Below are 17358 nucleotides of genomic sequence, written 5' to 3' on the forward strand. Positions count from 1 at the left end.
GGAATGACGTCACTTCACTTCACTATACATAGATGCAGAGGGTGCATACATGTGCAGAGTATAAACACCAATTGATTTTTCATGAAAATAAAACTGAAATATAAGTAAAATAGTACCGTTGTGCAATAATTCGTAAGTTCATTTTTAAATGCATGAAAATACAGTTTTATACCAGTAATCTGGTTTTATATATTTTTCCATAAAAATTTAATACATGCAGAAAATAAAATATGTTATCATTGTATTGTGGGCAATTTTAAAAGTTGAATAAGTGGAGAAAGACTTGGCTAACTTTGGTTTTCCTGTAGTGGCTCTTTCAGGACTGCAGGGTGCGATGTGTAACCACGCAACAAAAGGAGAGCCTCTTGTCCATCTGAAAATATAACTCAATTCAGCAAAGGCACGTAGAATGCAGTTGAAAAGCACATTTTGGACACACTCATCATCTTTCAATCCTTCTTCGCTTTTGCAAAAAACACCCCAGTCACATCATCCACCCCCACTCTCATGTCCTGTGGCAGCGTGTAAACTTCCAGCCGGATTAGGGTGTAGCCGGTCTCCTTCAAACTGGTGCACACCTCCGCCTCGCCTAGTGGCACTACGGGGATCTTCACCCCGGGGCCCCCAAAGTAGAAGCTCTCCCCCAGGGCTCCGATGAGCAGTAGGTGGCCGCCGGGCCGGAGCAACTTCCCGATGTGGCCCAGGGCCCTGGTGAAGGCGGCCAGGTCAGGGCTGACGCTCTCCAGGCAGAAGCAGGACACCAGGCAGTCGGCCCCTGCCGAGGGGAGGACGCGAGGGTCCAGAGGCTGGGGACGGTGCACATCGATGGGGAGGATGTCGGTGATCGCCTGCCGGAGCTTGGCCGCCTTCTCTGTCCATGCCGAGGCACTGAAAGTGACAATTGAAATCCTGATCCTGAACATTTGAACAAGGTGTGTTGGAGGAGCAAAACATCTCAAACGTGCAGGTTAGCAGCTCTCACTTCAACATTCTTCCTTGACAAATTTCACTGAGAGTAGTTTAATAGTAACTGCGTTCATGCACGGGATTACTGTATTTCACATGAAAAATGATGTCATTTAATACCGTCGCCCCTCCAGCTTGCAGACGTGCTGCAGATAAGGCGTCCAGTCCAGGCTGCAGGTCTCGTCACCCTGCAGCCAGCGCCTCAGCTCCTTTCGGTTGGCCTCCAGGAAGTCGGTAAGAACCACCTCGTTGAACACCTCGCAACCGCTCAGGACTTGGTACAGGGTGGGTCCCGAGCCGATGTCCACCAGCAGCTCGCCGCTCATGTCACCTTAGCAAAATGTCAGATGTGCGTTTATATAATACTTACTGTTCGTCGGGGTTACAGACCAAGCCGTAACCATATCCGTTTTTTAGCATCTACCGGCAATTTTAAGCCTTTTTCTGTTGACCTCAAGTCGTTTTTCTGCTCTCTGTGGCAGGGCTCCGTCCCCATCCCGCTGTAAAATCCAAGCTATGGTCACAAACCTACTAACCTTGACATTAATTCAAACTTAACTTACCGCATTACCCTTGCACTAAATGTATTAGAATTACTTTACCCACTAATTTTGGGAAGAAAGAAAAAATAAAATCACCGGACGTGTGAGAATGCCGGCATATGTGTTGCCGTAAACACAAACATACCAATGACTTCTAAATCTGCTTCCCTATTCGCCAAGTTATTGCCTTTGCGTTGATAATACTTGCCGTCAGCCTACAAGGTTGGGACCGGCATCTCGGCAATGTGCCCCAGCGCTTTACCTTCAGTGAAGGCTCTATGCAGACACGCCAGTTTCCACGGCACAATGCTGTCTTTCCGATCAAAATCGGCCCGCGGTGGCGTGTAGTTGTATTGTAGATATGCCGCCGGGTCAAAACGCTGGTAACAGGCTGCCATGGCTGCCACGCCATTTTCTGTCCCCGTTTGCTCCATTCTTCCGCTGCGGATGCAAGTCGGTTCACTTGTGAGCTTCCAGGTGCACCGTTTACCCTTTGGAGCCTCCTTATATAGCCGTTTTGTGTGGGTGTACCTAGGTCGTAATTTTGGGGACGGTCGTGTTGAATCCTGATAGGGTGCGTTTGTGCTTTCTTTCTCTGCCCCCAAGCACTGATGCCATCAGATTAGGGGGCTTTCAGCAACACTAATGGATGCATCATTGCTTTCAGGTCTTGTAACCACCCTTCAGCAGGCCTCTATCTTCACGATCAGTCCAGGTTTGCCTTTCCCTGCCCACGAGCAGATCACGGCTTTGCCTCTTTCTTCGAGATATCGCTGTGTATATGCGGGGCATCCATTTTTGTATTCTAGTGGTTATTGGATTCTAAACTTTAGAAAAGGAATCTTAACAGGAGAGTTGAGCGTTCATATTTTGGTCCAGTAGGTCTGGCACTTCCAGTCCCCGGCCCGGGCCAATCCCTGACGGGTGGAACTACCGCGTTCCCAAATGTACTTCAAAATATTCAGCGTACGTAAAAACAAGGCACACATGCGTCATTTGTGTTGTTTGGACGCATACTGCAGAGTCGTAGCCAACCAATATTCACAGTTGGTAGGTTGGAGTCCTATTTATTGCGGGGGGTTAAAGGCCCATGTTAGACTTAGAACAGCGCAAGCAACCAAGGACAGCTGACAAAACACAGTTTGAGCCGCTGATTCGATTAATTTAACACCTATTCTCAGTGTAAGCAGCAGCTGAACTGCTGTGGAAAATTGCCACCTTCTCTTCAAACTGCTTTCCCCAGGGGTCCCTTGACACCTCGTTCATCCCTGGCAGATGGACACACACAGTCTCGCAGTCTCAGTATTTGGAATGTGGAATTTTGCCACATGTCAGTTTTAAAATTAGGTTATGTGATCATCTCCCTGGCATCACTTTTGAGAGCATTTGCCAGTTCTGTGATGAAATAACTCAAAACTATTCATATATCTGAATGAAAACAAACGGGACAACCCGGTCACCTCTGCTTTGTGGTTTATTGAAAAAAAACCAAAACATTTGCTGAAGCATTTATATCCATTGATGATCAGCAAATCCTTCATCCCAGGAACCTCGGTAATGTCATCTTCATGGTCGTCTTAGTTTCTAACACGAGGCTCTTTGGAGTTTTGCAGTCGAACCCTCCTTCCTGGATTTGCAGTGAGCCTCCATGCTCAATCTTTTCAGAGGGCCCCCTTACGGTCTCTGGTGGCAGCCTGTGATTGATGGCCCCCGAGAGGAAACGCTGCAGGAGTCGCCTGGCTTCCCAGTATTTCTCCGAGCGCTCTGCTTCGGTCACTGTGGGCCTGGAGGAGAACACAAAGAAACATGGAATCGATTGTCCCTCCTTTGCATGGACTCGCCTATCCAGATCCAAAAAGCCTAAATCTCACTACATATCCTAACTCAAATTTTAATCTTTAAGATAAGATAAGATATCCTTAGACACATAATTTTTGCTTTTTTCAAGGGGTACAATGGCGGCCATGATAGCACAAAACACCATCGAAAAGAACCAATAGTCGGTTGCTCACCTTTGCACCCGAGACACACCGAGACTGTGCCAATGAGCCGAGTAGGTCTGTCCTCTCAGCCAGTCCTCCTCCATCAGGCAGCAGTCCAGCGCGCCACCGACGCCGCTCATCTTTACAGAGTCCGAACCGAACAGAAATGCCCTTGTTAAATTTGATTCGACTGTGAAGGGCTTACTTTTTCTCCTGCACCCACTGAGTGCGCCTGACGGAATGTGGTACAAGTGTTGGGGCTGGGTGGGTGGAAGGCGGATTAGTGCCCTGTTTACATAGTTGTGCGTCTGCGGTTATTTTGGTTACATGCCAATGTGAAATACAAAAGCACGGTAGGGCCGACGTTCTGAAAACCTCTTTCCGAACCAATTTAGAGAGAAGAGAATATCTCAAAACGTTACCACACTTTGTGTTAGTCCGTGCATTTTTATAAGTATGGCCTTGGAGCATCACGGTAAGCAAGGCTGAGCTCCTCTCCCGCTCGTCAAATGGACAAATAACAGATAACGACGAAGTGTAGATAAAGAGCAAAAAGTGGACTCGAGAGAAAACAGGGCCGAAATAATGGAATAACGTGCATTTAAACCCCGGGACGATTGAGTTATGTTGGACGCTGAGGGACAGGTGGCGGGTTAGTCCGCTGTGCTTCGGGCTCTCTGCACTCGCCTTTACCTTCACCTATACACCTTTTTTTTTTTCACTAGAGAGTAAATATAAAAGATGCACAAGTCACGCTTTTGTTTTCAATACGTAATCAAATGGCAAAGTCAAATTGATCAAAAACTAAGTACTCTCATATCTCTTTTTTTTTAATGGCGTGTTCTGTGTAGAACTTTTAGAATTCTTTCATGTGGTTATTTTACCGATCCCGCATTTTATAAATTATTTATTCTTCCACTGACCTTCAGGCGGTGTAGAAAGCATTTACGGTATTTACAATGGCAGGGCGCCACCTTTTAAAGAGCACGGAAGCCGAAAACGGCCACTTTCATCCGGCGGTTTATGTCAGGATGGGGAGGGAAGGGAAGGTGAGGGAGGGCCGAACCCACCAACATCAGCTTCCACTTGGTACTAAAGTTGCCAAAAAAGGGCCAAGAGCTCACCGACAAGGTGGATTATCATCAGCAGTTTAAGTACGGACACTCTCACACTCTTCACCTTGTGCTGTGTCAACTGATGCCAATTGAGTTGCTGTGGATGCTCTCGCAGGCGCCGTAAATCTGTGAGAAACTGTCAAAGTCGGCATGCTGCTCCAGAGGCTGCGTTCTGGGATTCAGCTGGGCCCCCGCAACCACCGTTGGAGGATCACCAGGACGCTCTCACAAGGCAAGCGAGCGGCATCCCAGATTCTTGATGTTGAAACGGGAGGGCGGACGTTTCAATGGGAAATGCATTCATTGCCAGCTTTTCAGTGTTTGTTTGCGTCGAAAGCTTAAATCTTTTTACATGATGCACATACAGTACAAATTCTCTTCAAGTGTCAGATGGTCAACCTCACGCTTCCGTTTCTTCTTTCGGGTATTCTTTAATACTCCGTACTCATTCCAAAGGTCGCCTTCGTTCATACACCCCCAAGGTTAAATAATATCGTCGTTTGACTTTGATAAATACTTTTAACCGGTTTACTTAGCGACAGCGTTGATGTTGTGAGGAATAACGTTTAGTTTCCTTAACACTTGCTGAGTAAACTGCTCGTGGTGAACGTTTTCCGCCTGTTGCACACCTCTTTGTTCCCGAGTGATGTCGGCAATTTTTTGTGCTGATGCGGCTTTCCGTGCGTGACCAAGGTTACAGATCCACGTGAATGGGAATGGGAGCTCAATGTGTTCGATCATAAAATATTATACAGTCGTGTATATGTATACATTTTTTGGTCATATTTGACCAAAAAATAAAATAAGAAATCTTATTTACAACAAAATTGTAGAGTAATAGCTTCATCTCCACTATATTCCATCGGGCCAAAATGTTTGTCTTCTTTTACTGTCCTACTGCATATAATATCCATTGCGCGCCTTGCTGTGTCTGAAGGCAAAGTGAGTGAAACTATATTTTTACTATTTACGCAAGCCAAAGTACCACCCGTCCCCACCTCTGGTCAGCATGATTCTTTTGGCATACTTTTGCTTCCCTGTTGTTCACCCTCCACCCAGGTCCCCGGAGAAGCGGCCCCTTCGCCCACCGCAGCGAGCTCCGTCAGGCCAAGAGAATCATGGTGAAGCTGGGCAGCGCCGTGGTCACCCGAGGCGACGAGTGCGGCCTGGCTCTGGGCCGGCTGGCGTCGATCGTGGAGCAGGTGAAATTTTTTGCTCAAGCAAATAATAAAAAGTGTCGCCTGCATCCTCCGATAGTTTTATGAGCAGTCGTAAGGAGATGACAGCCTCCGGCCAGGAAACGTAGTGTGCTCGAGAAATATATCACACAAAACACCAAAAACGGGGAAGGTGTCCATCAGGATGAGGGTATTATTTTGGATCATTGTAGTATTCTAAAAAAAAATCATTAAAGTCTGTGTCAATGTAATTGTATTGTTAAAAATCAGTTTATTTCTCTTCATTTAGTTCTGTTACGTTGCAGCCTCAGAACGCGATTGCTTCCCAAAGGAGCAGTAACTCCTCCGCTTGAACTTGACGCTGTACGTGGTCCACAGGTGGCGGTGCTGCAGAACCAGGGCCGAGAGATGATGATCGTCACCAGCGGGGCTGTGGCCTTTGGCAAGCAGAGGCTGCGGCACGAGATCCTGCTGTCCCAGAGTGTCCGGCAGGCACTGCACTCGGGACACAGTCAGCTCAAAGACACGGTCACTGAAATCATCTGCTGCGCTACCTTGACTTACAAGTGCCGTCGATTCAAAAATGTGCCATTTGAACGAGCTTCAGACACACCGCCGCTAGATGGCGGCATTCAGCTACACATCATCCGACAACCAGCAGTGGTTTCCTCGCTTTGCCAACTTGTGGCATCTTTAGGTGATTGCAAACCACTCTGTTTCTGTGGTGTTCAGTGACAGTAAGGTGACAGTTTGCCTTTACATTCTATTTTACTATGTGTTGAATACAAGACTACTCTTTGAATTTCATTCATTTCAAAAGGAGCAGCCGATTTGAGAGAGAAGTTCTTTTAAGTCAAGCTACCGCCGTACATTAAACACATTAACGCAGGCGAATGTGAACATTTATTTATTTTTTGTCGTTTTTCTGCATTGTTCTTGCAGTCGGTGCCCGTGTTGGAGGCCCGGGCGTGTGCGGCCTCCGGCCAGAGTGGCCTGATGGCGCTGTATGAGGCCATGTTCTCACAATACAGCACCTGTACCGCACAAGTACTCACTTGGCCTCCTCAAAGTGGTGTGTTGTGGGGAGAGAAATTCCCATTTTCTTCTGGAACGCTAGCTCCCGTTTCGCCGACGGCTACCGCTTTGGACTGGGTGAGTGCCTTCTCTGTTGTCCGGCAGCTATTCCTCCTCTTCCTACTTTTTTTTTTTTTTTTTTTGTCCGCACAGGAGCAGAGGTGGGCATCAGCACGGCGCGCATTCACGCCCGCGGCCCCGTAGGCTTGGATGGGCTGCTCACCACCAAGTGGGTCCTCCGGGGGGAAGGCCACGTGGCCGCCGATTTCAGCGAGTCGGGCACCATGAAGTTTCTCCACGAAGATCTGCGGGAGGACCCAGCCGAGGAACGACAACAGCTGAGTTGAAGAAACCTTTTCATTCAGGTGACCAGCTTGTGGAGTGCCCTAAAGCTTCACAGGAGTTGTTATTCTTCCCTCAGTGGGGAATTTGCATAAAATTTACACAAAAATACACAAAACGTCGCTCTCCATTGAGACACATCTGTCTTTAAATTGTTTTTATTATGATTGAATCAAAACAAAAAGAAAAACTATGGTGATGTTTTTTTTTCTCGAACAAATTTTTTTCTTCGAACTTGAAACACAAATTAATCATTTGGATGAGTTCAGTTTTTTTTAATGAAAAGAAGGCATGCAGGTTTATCATGTGGTAATTTGAAATCTTTCTTTGAAGACGATATACACACACCTTATTGTTTTTTATCATAAAAACAAAAAACAAATGTGGAGTTCCACATATTACATCCGATGAAATTCAAAGGAAAACATACGCAAAAGTGCAGATCTTCATCAATAGTATATCCCTTTTTCTCATCTTTATCATGATAAGCTTCAATCTGACTGTAATAAGAGTTGTTGAACTTTTTTTTTTTTGTCCTGCTGATCACAGAATTTACACTCGAATTAAATCAGATGAAACATGCACAGGGTGTAATCCCTATTTCCATCGGGGACTTGTTAGAAAATGATGGCTCCTTAAATGAAGTCTCTCCTTGAATATTATCATCGGAGCATCTAAAAAGAAAAAGCCTTAAAAAAGAATATAGTATTTGGATATTTAGTTTCAAACGCGGATATGGTCGACACGGCCGCCGTATCGTCCCGCTTTTCCCCCCCAAATTAACGAAGGGCTCAAAAGGAAAGAAGTGCTATTGATGTCTTCGCAAGCATCGGGCCCACAGGGGAATTTCCCCCGTTGCTGCTGTGAGTGGGGCGAGAAGAGAAAAGATGCAAGACAATACTACAGAGGTTTAATTATCCGGCCGTCACAACTGAAAAAGAGACGGAAGGAGACTTCACAATGGGAATCACAGGATTTCTTGCTCTTTTTTTTTCTCCCTTCTTATCACCTAAAGAAGTCCCGAAAATGCACTACTTTACCCTTCAATCAGCTCCACGGCACCAAAGGGGCACAGACAAAACCCCACAATTTTCTCCGTTCAAAAGGCAGGAAAAAGTGGAGCGCACGTCCTCTTTTTAATTGCAGACTACTATTAAAACATACGGACCACATGCAAGTGTTATGATGGGACATTGGTTGGAAAACTTTCAGTTTTTCCCCTTATGCCAACTCAGGAAATGATTGAAGTTAGTCTACATTTACCATTAAAAAAAAAACAATTTAGAGTGTCCAAAAGAAGTTAAAACATGTGACAATAAAAGAATAACACGTTTGCGCTAAACTCATTTTGTGCTTGGTTACGGAGTCCATTTTCTCACACTTATCTGGGGCTGGGGTCCAAGGCCCGGGAAATTGTTTTTAGATTGTGTACTTTTATTTTGAAGGTCTAGCTTTTGGCAGGATGTGTTACGCTGATGTTGCGCAAACGGTGCCGAGCAGACTGCGAAGATTGATTGCTTGAAGTTATTAAAAGGTGACATTTTGGAATTTCCCTCGACATCTGTTCAATCCTTTATACACAATTTACAAAGTTGTTAGATGAATTGCGTGATTGTCATTTTGTGCTTATTTTCACTGGAACAATAAAAAAAAAATACCGTATCTACTATAAAGGCACAAATGTACTGGACATGCATGCACACATACCGTATATGTACCTGTATGTATATGTCAATCTCTCAGAGAGAGATAAGATACGATAGGAAAACCTTTTATTTGTCGCACAATGGAGAGAGAGAGAGATGTACTGTATATTTAGGTATGTATGTATGTACACTTCTTTCACTGACGTGGGACATTTAACTTTCGAGTTGATCTGACATGGTCCACGGGGCGGATATCTACGCCGCCACAGCGCCTTGTATGATTCCCATCCATCCATACAAAAAGTCAAAGCGCTTGACGGGTGCACCGAATAAGGCGGAAATCCTTTAATTGGACATAACTGTGGGCCAAAACTCATATTTTCTCTCGCAGTTGATCTTAAGAGACCCTCAAAATGTGCTCCATTCTTTTCCTCCTTTCCTTTGCAGTCAAGAATTAATGCTCAGTGATTTATTCATGCGACTCTCAGCCAATTATGCAGTGCTTAATTAACAATTTCAATAATTGATATTTATTTCTGAAAGAGGAATCTCAGGCTGATGTAAAATGCATGAGCAGCAGTTTTATTTTTTTGTGTATGTTGGTTCTGAGCGAGTTTCGCGCCTGCTTGCTCGGGGCTAAGAGCGGGACACTTTGACAGCGTGTCTTTGACGCGTATGATGCGGTTCTAACGTGGACGTCTTTCATGGTGCCATGTGATCTGCTAAAGACGCTAACTTGTTGTACATCCGCTTGTAGCCTATCCTGCTCTTTAATCGCAATGCGACCTCCAAGAGAAGATGGAGGCCGCCGCTTGCTTTGATGACAACGGTTGACTATGTGCCAGCAAATGCCCCACCACCCCAAAAAAAGTAGAGCTGGATAACTGAATCGGAAATAAAACAATTCATTCTTTAATTTGGAAAAAAAGAAAGATTTTACTCTTTTTTTTTAATGTCATTAGGAGCTTTACATTGAAAGACAAAAATTAAGATGACAGGTTCTGAAACTTTCATTCAATTGCGTCACTTCCGGGAAAATATTATATTGAAGAGGAAGTGAATGTGAAAATCTTGTGCTGAAAAAAAAATCCTGAGCGAAATGATAGAGGCTTTCCTTATGGACAACACCTGGTCTCGAACTTGGGTTGACTCGTCTATTTAACTTTGGATTTCCCAGAAGTTGTCACTGACAGCATTTCTCATACTGACCAACAACGTGGCGCCTGAAGGCGCCAAGAAGAATTAATATGTAACGGGAGCCGAGTTTGTTGTATTTTATGCAATGTAAATCACTATGATTTTTTTGGGGGGGGGTGTGAAAGTCGAGCAATTTCCGGGGTAAGCCAAAGCAGTCACCCTGGCGGGTCAGCGGGTGGCGCTCGTGTGCAAAACACCGTGGAACAAGCAGCGGTAGAAGAAGGTTGGCCCGGATTGGCCGACGTGACGTCAGGCTAGCAAATGAATTGGAGTCAGGTGTGCGGGAGGAATTTAATCGAGCGCGGTGCACAGCTGCGGCAAGATGGCGACCGAGCGAGCACACGAGCAAATGTTTGTCGCTTGTCGGCCTTTCTCACGATGTCCTTTTGTTTGTTCCCCGATTTGCAGCGTAGGTGGTGGGACTGCAGGACGCCACGACCCGTTCGCCTTTCCCTTGATGTCGTGCATTGTGCTCTTCGTTTCTCTTGCCGCGTTTTCAACTTTTGGGGGGTTTGTTTTAAAGCTGGCCAGCTTTTTTTTTTTTTTTTTTTTTTTTAAATTGTTGCAAATGACAAAACCGATGTCTTTGTGAATTGAACAGTGAAAGGTTTGGGTTTGTTTGTTTGACCAAATGTTTGAACGTTTCTTCTCAGGTTGTACGCACTTATTTCTCTGATTCATGTCTGGTTTGATGAAGTTTACTGTCTTGGTCAAAAATGTTTGGGGTTTTTTTTTTCCCTTCAGCCAGTATGAGGAAGCCCAATTGCATGTCTAACCCCGTCCCCCCCCCCCCCCCCCTTTGCAGGTTATTCACCAATGTCCTCCGCTGTTCTATAAACGTGAATATTATTGTGGAAGCCTGAATCGTTTCACGAATGCACATTTTCAGCGCTTTCTGCTCCAAACACAGCCCAAAGTCCATCTTCATTCGTCCACTTGCGGGCTGCGAGAGGCAACAAGATCCATGAGGCGAGAGTAGGAGGACCAACGGTTTGAGTCGTGAGACCTGCAGAACCCGAGTGTTTTTCATTTTGTTTTTTTTTTGGGGGGGACAGGATGCGCCAGCGAATTAGAGCAGCATGAAGACGAATAGAAGAGGAGCCCAATGAATTGGAGGAGCGTGCGAAGGTGACCAAACGCATGGCAATTGAATTAAGGAGGGGCACCTGCAAAAATGTTTGACCTTTTGTGTTTTGCAGGGCTCACATGGAGCTGAATGGAATGAGAACAAGGAGCAGTTCCACAAACGAAGCGAAGCGAGCGGCACACCGATGAGGATCATCCGTCCGCGGGCTGCCTGAAAATGCTGAACAGGAGGGGCCAGAGTATTGAGCTTTGGGGGATGCCTCATGGTTTGCGTGGGTTGTCTATCTGATAGTAGTGGTGGTGGCGCGTTTGGAGCCAGCAGTGAAACCCCGTGTCTTTGTGGGGACTCGTGCTCTTTGGCAAGACGTGTTGGAGATGGTCAGCGAGTTGTTTGGCTTGTCTGGATCCAGAGCAACTTTGTGGCGTTGGGATGCTGCTTTGTGGGCGACAGTGTAGGCAGGCTCGTTTTGCCGGATGAAGGAAGGGTCGAAATGTCATCAAACACACGGCCAATAAATGTGTGAGTGGTGTCAGTCTAACAATGTTTCCCCCCCCCTTCTTTCAGGGCTCTGACATGGATGTGATCCGGAAGAAGGACCACTTGCTCTCGTCGAAGGGGCTCCAAGGTGAAGGTAGCTACTGAGGCGACTTGCGCCTGCATGAAAAATGATGAGGCATGTGACCATTTATTCCCCCCCAGTGTTCCCAAATGAGAGATGCGGAGGCCATGGCACTGGGAGAGCGAAAAGCCAAACCTACAGGGGAGAGTATGTCGACGTACCGCTCGGTGTTTGTCGCCGCCGCTCTCTCACTAACTCACTGGGTGTGCACTCACTAACGCAAAAGCATGATGGGGATTTGGGACTGAGCCTGCTGCGGTCAACGCCGTCAGCCTCTCAATGACCAATAAAAAAAAAAGTTTCAGCACCTTTGGTATTGTTGTCAATGACATGTACAGAATGATCAACGAGTTGCGCAAATCTGTCAGTCGTCGCAGCACGTGAACAGTGGTTGCAGCTTTCGTTCGGTCCCACGGCGGTGGCGGCAGCGGGCTTGTTGGAGGACGGCGGCCGGACTCTTCTCAGGCAGCGACGCGTCGGTTTGACATTGGATTTTTGGGAGGGGTGGGGGAAGGGGCTGTCAGCTATTTCCATTTGTCTTTATTCTTGAACCAAAGAGAGAAGGGCTGTCGAATGGTCTACTTTAAGCAGTGGGGAGGGTGTATGTGTAACTTGTTTTCTTGTGTGGGGGGTTGTAAAAGAATGACAATGTTGAATGAATTTGAGAAAATGCCATGACTCGAATAAATGTATTGGGGGGGGGGGGGGGGGGTCGGTGACGTTCTGGCGTTTCTTGTTTTTAGCCTCCAAAAATACAAAACGTTGGTGCGCATGCAAAAATGCCAACATGAGTGACCGATGGTTAAGAAAGTCGGGTCGTTTACACGTAGAAAAGAACGGCAGGCTAATTTTCTCACGACGTTTATTCAGCGTTAGTGGCATACGTTGTGACAGCATGTATTGGTTAGGATTAGTGACACACACGGTCAATTAGTTAGGGTTAGTTACACGCATAGGACATAATTCATTGGTTATTGCGGTACAGTACAGTGAACACGAATGCATTTCCCCTGGCCAGATTCGAACCCTGGATCTCAGGTGAACGAACCCGCGGAGAACCCTTTCGGCCAGCGATGACCTGCCGCAACCGTCGCTCCTTGTCCATTCATCCTCTACAATCGCACGTCCCGAGCCGCGCGGCACCGGCCGTGGGTCGCCGAGAGTAAAATTCACCAGCGGCCGGCACACGACGAAGCCGTCGCGGTCCAGTGGTTAAGGACGAGATGGTAGCTTTCGACGACTCCGGTCCAAATCCTCGTTCGGCTGCCTATTCTTAGCGCAAGGCACGGTTAACCGTTTTGAATACGCCTTATATTTGTTGTTAAAGTTATGGATGCATGCCTACATCATTAATTATTTAAAAAAAATGTCAGTTTAAGTTGTTTCGTTTCCAATAAAGGAATAAAACGTTGCATACATTTCTAATGACATTCGGTTAGGATTAACAACACACGGCGTGGACACATTAATTGGTTAGGGTTAGTGACACGCATGGTTAATTGGTTAGGGTTAGTGACAAGCATAGGACATAATTCATTGGTTAGTGCGGTACAGTACAGTGAACACAAATGCATTTCCCCTGCCGAGATTCGAACCCTGGATCTCAGGTGAACGAACCCGCGGCGAACCCTCTCGGACAGCGGTGACCTGCAGACCGACCCCGCTCCCTCTCCATACATCCTCAAAAATCGGACGGCTCGCCCCTCGGGGCTCTGGCGTAGGCTTGCCGAGAATAAAAGTGTACAGCGGCCGGGAGCCGCCGAGCCGACGTGGCCCAGTGGCAAAGGACACGACAAAGCGATGAGACGACCCCGGTTCAAATCCTCGTCTCGGCAGTGGGTGCCCAACGAAAGGAAAGGCACGTTCAATGGCGACAAATGTGAAAGACGGCAGAATACACGCCGGTTGAATTTAATTATACCAAAATGATCTATACATAAATACTATATATATATGTATTGATTATACCAAAATGATCTATACATAAATACTATGTATATATATATATATATATATATACACATGTAGATATAACATTGTTATGAATGAATACATCTGTATATGAATGTATATACATAAAAAATCATATATATATGTATAGATAGATTATGCAGTATATATGAATAAAAAAATGTATATATATATATATATATAGGATATGTATAAAATTATATATATATATAGATATACAGTATATATGAATAAATTAATGTATATATCTATATATATATATACAGGATATATATAAAATTATATATATGTATATATATATGCATATAGATATCTATATCTATATATGTATGCAGTAGAAGGGGGGGGGGCCCAAAAAAAGGAGCGCATGGGTCGCCTCCCCCCCACCACCCCAAAAAAAGAACCTAGAGGGGGGGGCTGTGGGCCGCGGCGAAGCCGCGGCCCACAGCCCCCCCCTCTAGGTTCCTTGTAGGGGAGGGGGGAGGAGGCGGCGAAGCCGCCCCCTCCCCCCTCCCCTACACACCTTCCTTCGGGGTGGGGGGGAGGCGGCGGCTTCGCCGCCGCCTCCCCCCCACCCCTACTGTCTTAAAACCCCTGTAAATGAAAAAAACCTATGTAAAGGGTTTTTTTCTCTCTACTGTATATATATATAGATTTATACATTTATTTATTCATATATACTGTATATATCTATCTATACATATATAGTTTTTTATGTATATACATTAATATACAGATGTATTTATTCATAACAATATTGTATATATACATACATATGTGTATATATATATATATGTATATATAGTATTTATGTATTTGGGTACAGATCATTTGGTATAATTAAATTCAACCGGCGTGTATTTTGCCGTCTTTCAGATTTGTCGCCATTGAACGTGCCTTTCCTGTCGTTCAGCACCCCCGGCCGAAACGAGGATTTGAACCGGGGTCGTCAAATCGCTCCGTCGTGTCCTTTGCCACTGGGCCACGTCGGCTCGGCGACTCCCGGCCGCTGTACACTTTTATTCTCGGCAAGCCAAAGCCAGAGCCCCGAGGGGCGGGCCGTCCGATTTTTGAGGATGTATGGAGAGGGAGCGGGGTCGGTCTGCAGGTCACCGCTGGCCGAGAGGGTTCGCCGCGGGTTCGTTCACCTGAGATCCAGGGTTCGAATCTCGGCAGGGGAAATGCATTTGTGTTCACTGTACTGTACCGCACTAACAATGAATTATGTCCTATGCTTGTCACTAACCCTAACCAATTAACCATGCGGATCACTAACCCTAACCAATTAATGAGAGGCGGGGAACCGGTTGCCAGCCCGTCGCTGTCCTGCAAGCTCACAGACATGACCGTCATTCCGCGCTCACACCTCGGGACAATTCGAAGAGTTCAATTCACCCGCCGTGCATTTTGGGAGGATGTGGGACAAAAGCGTTATACCCAAAGTAAATCCACTTTAACGCAATGTCTGACTAAAACCGTGAAGCATGATTGACAAGGGGGGGGTGTATTCACAGCAAATAAAATGAATTGCACAAGAGCCCAACTGCCCCAGGCAGAAACGTCACCCCCCCCCCCAATACATTTATTCGAGTCATGGCATTTTCTCAAATTCATTTAACATTGTCATTCTTTTACACCCCCCCCACACAAGAAAACAAGTTACACATACACCCTCCCCACTGCTTAAAGTAGACCATTCGACGGCCCTTCTCTCTTTGGTTCAAGAATAAAGACAAACGTAAATAGCTGACTGGATTTTTTTTTGGGTGGGGGAGGAACCCATGTCAAACCAACGCGTCGCTGCCTGAGAAGAGTCCGGCCGCCCTCCTCCTCGCCGTCGCCTCCAACAAGCCCCTGCTGCCACCGCCGTCGGACCGAACGGAAGCTGCAACCACTGTTCACGTGCTGCGTTGACTGACTGAGGTTTGCGCAACTCGTTGATCGTTCTGTACATGTCATTGACAACAATACCAAAGGTGCTGAAACTTTTATTGAATTGTTCGTTGAGAGGCTCCGTCCCAAATCCTCATCATGCTTTGGCGTTAGTGAGTGCACACCCAGTGAGTTAGTGAGAGAGCGGCGGCGACAAACACCGAGCGGTACGTCGACATACTCTCCCCGTCGGTTTGGCATTTCGCTCTCCCAGTGCCATGGCCTCCGCATCTCTCATTTGGGAACACTGGGGGGGAATAAATGGTCACATGCCTCATCATTTTTCATGCAGGCGCAAGTCGCCTCAGTAGCTACCTTCACCTTGGAGCCCCTTGACGAGAGCAAGTGGTCCTTCTTCCGGATCACATCCATGTCAGAGCCCTGAAAGGGGGGGGGGGGCAGTTAGACACCACTCACACATTTATTGGCCGTGTGTTTGATGACATTTCGACCCTTCCTTCATCCGGCAAAACGAGCCTGCCTACACTGTCGCCCACAAAGCAGCATCCCAACTGACCAACGCCACAAAGTTGCTCTGGATCCAGACAAGCCAAACAACTAGCTGACCATCTCCAACACTCCTTGCCAAAGAGCACGAGTCCCCACAAAGACACGGGGTTTCACTGCTGGCTCCAAACGCGCCGCCCGCCGCGACTATCAGAGACAACCCACGCAAACCATGAGGCATCCCCCAAACCTCAATACTCTGGCCCCTCCTGTTCAGCATTTTCAGGCAGCCCGCGGACGGATGATCCTCATCGGTGTGCCGCTCGCTTCGCTTCGTTTGTGGAACTGCTCCTTGTTCTCATTCCATTCAGCTCCATGTGAGCCCTGCAAAACACAAAAGGTCAAACATTTTTGCAGGTGCCCCTCGTTAATTCAACTGCCATGCGTTTGGTCACCTCCGCACACTCTTCCAATTCATTGGGCTCCTCTTCTACTCGTCTTCATGCTGCTCTAATTCGCTGGTGCATCCTGTCCCAAATAATGCAAACACAGTGCTAAAAAAAAAAAAAAAAAACACTCAGGTTCTGCAGGTCTCACGACTCAAACCGTTGGTCCTCTTACTCTCGCCTCATGGATCTTGTTGCCTCTCGCAGCCCGCAAGTGGACGAATGAAGATGGACTTTGGGCTGTGTTTGGAGCAGAAAGCGCTGAAAATGTGCATTCGTGAAACGATTCAGGCTTCCACAGTAATATTCACATTTATAGAACAGCGGGGGGCATTGGTGAATAACCTGCAAAGGGGCGGGTTAGACATGCAATTGGGCTTCCTCATATTGGCTGAAGGGAAAAAAAAACCCAAACAAGAAACTTGGTCAAACCAGACATGAATCGGAGAAATAAGTGCGTACCACCTGAGAAGAAACGTTCAAACATTTGGTCAAACACACAAACCCAAACCTTTCATTGTTCAATTCACAAAGACATCGGTTTTGTCATTTGCAACAATTTAAAACACCCCCCCCCCCCACAAAAAAAAGGCTGGCCAGCTTTAAAACAAACCCCCCAAAAGTTGAAAACGCGGCAAGAGAAACGAAGAGCACAATGCACGACATCAAGGGAAAGGCGAACGGGTCGTGGCGTCCTGCAGTCCCACCACCTACGCTGCAAATCGGGGAACAAACAAAAGGACATCGCGAGAAAGGACGACAAGCGACAAACATTTGCTCGTGTCCTCGCTCGGTCGCCATCTTGCCGCAGCTG

At 46.6% G+C, this 17358-nt stretch overlaps 2 protein-coding genes and 1 long non-coding RNA gene across 8 annotated transcripts in view; 2 read left to right on the plus strand and 1 right to left on the minus strand.

The window, feature by feature from the left end:
* LOC127604074 (uncharacterized) overlaps nucleotides 1-11407 on the plus strand; it is a 140516-nt gene extending 129109 nt beyond the window's left edge. Inside the window, exons 2-3 of the long non-coding RNA XR_007963203.1 lie at nucleotides 10266-11170; nucleotides 11242-11407. This is a non-coding gene — a long non-coding RNA (uncharacterized LOC127604074). The remainder of the gene's footprint in view (nucleotides 1-10265; nucleotides 11171-11241) is intronic.
* The window catches only part of aldh18a1 (aldehyde dehydrogenase 18 family, member A1), a 140164-nt gene extending 128104 nt beyond the window's left edge, over nucleotides 1-12060 (plus strand). The window contains exons 1-7 of one of the 6 annotated variants that reach the window (XM_052070891.1): nucleotides 3696-4837; nucleotides 5665-5807; nucleotides 6162-6311; nucleotides 6726-6935; nucleotides 7011-7222; nucleotides 11694-11760; nucleotides 11829-12060. In XM_052070891.1, coding sequence (XP_051926851.1) covers nucleotides 4756-4837; nucleotides 5665-5807; nucleotides 6162-6311; nucleotides 6726-6935; nucleotides 7011-7061 — 636 coding nt within the window. In that variant the 5' untranslated portion in view covers nucleotides 3696-4755 and the 3' untranslated portion in view covers nucleotides 7062-7222; nucleotides 11694-11760; nucleotides 11829-12060. The other 5 variants (XM_052070890.1, XM_052070892.1, XR_007963192.1 and 2 more) reach the window with 5 other exon arrangements.
* LOC127604054 (phenylethanolamine N-methyltransferase) lies at nucleotides 391-1951 on the minus strand. Its single transcript, XM_052070876.1, has 3 exons — nucleotides 1771-1951; nucleotides 1087-1297; nucleotides 391-888 (listed from the first exon to the last, which is right to left on the minus strand). Exons 1-3 carry the CDS (start codon nucleotides 1940-1942, stop codon nucleotides 450-452), a joined length of 822 nt encoding a protein of 273 aa, XP_051926836.1. The 5' UTR covers nucleotides 1943-1951; the 3' UTR covers nucleotides 391-449.
* Nucleotides 12061-17358: the final 5298 nt, after the last annotated feature.

This window comes from Hippocampus zosterae, chromosome 7, assembly GCF_025434085.1.
Source record: "Hippocampus zosterae strain Florida chromosome 7, ASM2543408v3, whole genome shotgun sequence".
In the NCBI taxonomy this organism is placed as follows: domain Eukaryota; kingdom Metazoa; phylum Chordata; class Actinopteri; order Syngnathiformes; family Syngnathidae; genus Hippocampus; species Hippocampus zosterae.

Coding starts and splice junctions, on each gene's coding strand:
- LOC127604054 (XM_052070876.1), bottom strand. CDS start 1,942: ATGGAGCAAACGGGGACAGAAAATGGCGTGGCAGCCATGGCAGCCTGT. Junction 1,298..1,770: donor GCATAGAGCCTTCACTGAAG/GTAAAGCGCTGG, acceptor CATTTTGCTAAG/GTGACATGAGCGGCGAGCTG. Junction 889..1,086: donor TGCAAGCTGGAGGGGCGACG/GTATTAAATGAC, acceptor TGTCACTTTCAG/TGCCTCGGCATGGACAGAGA.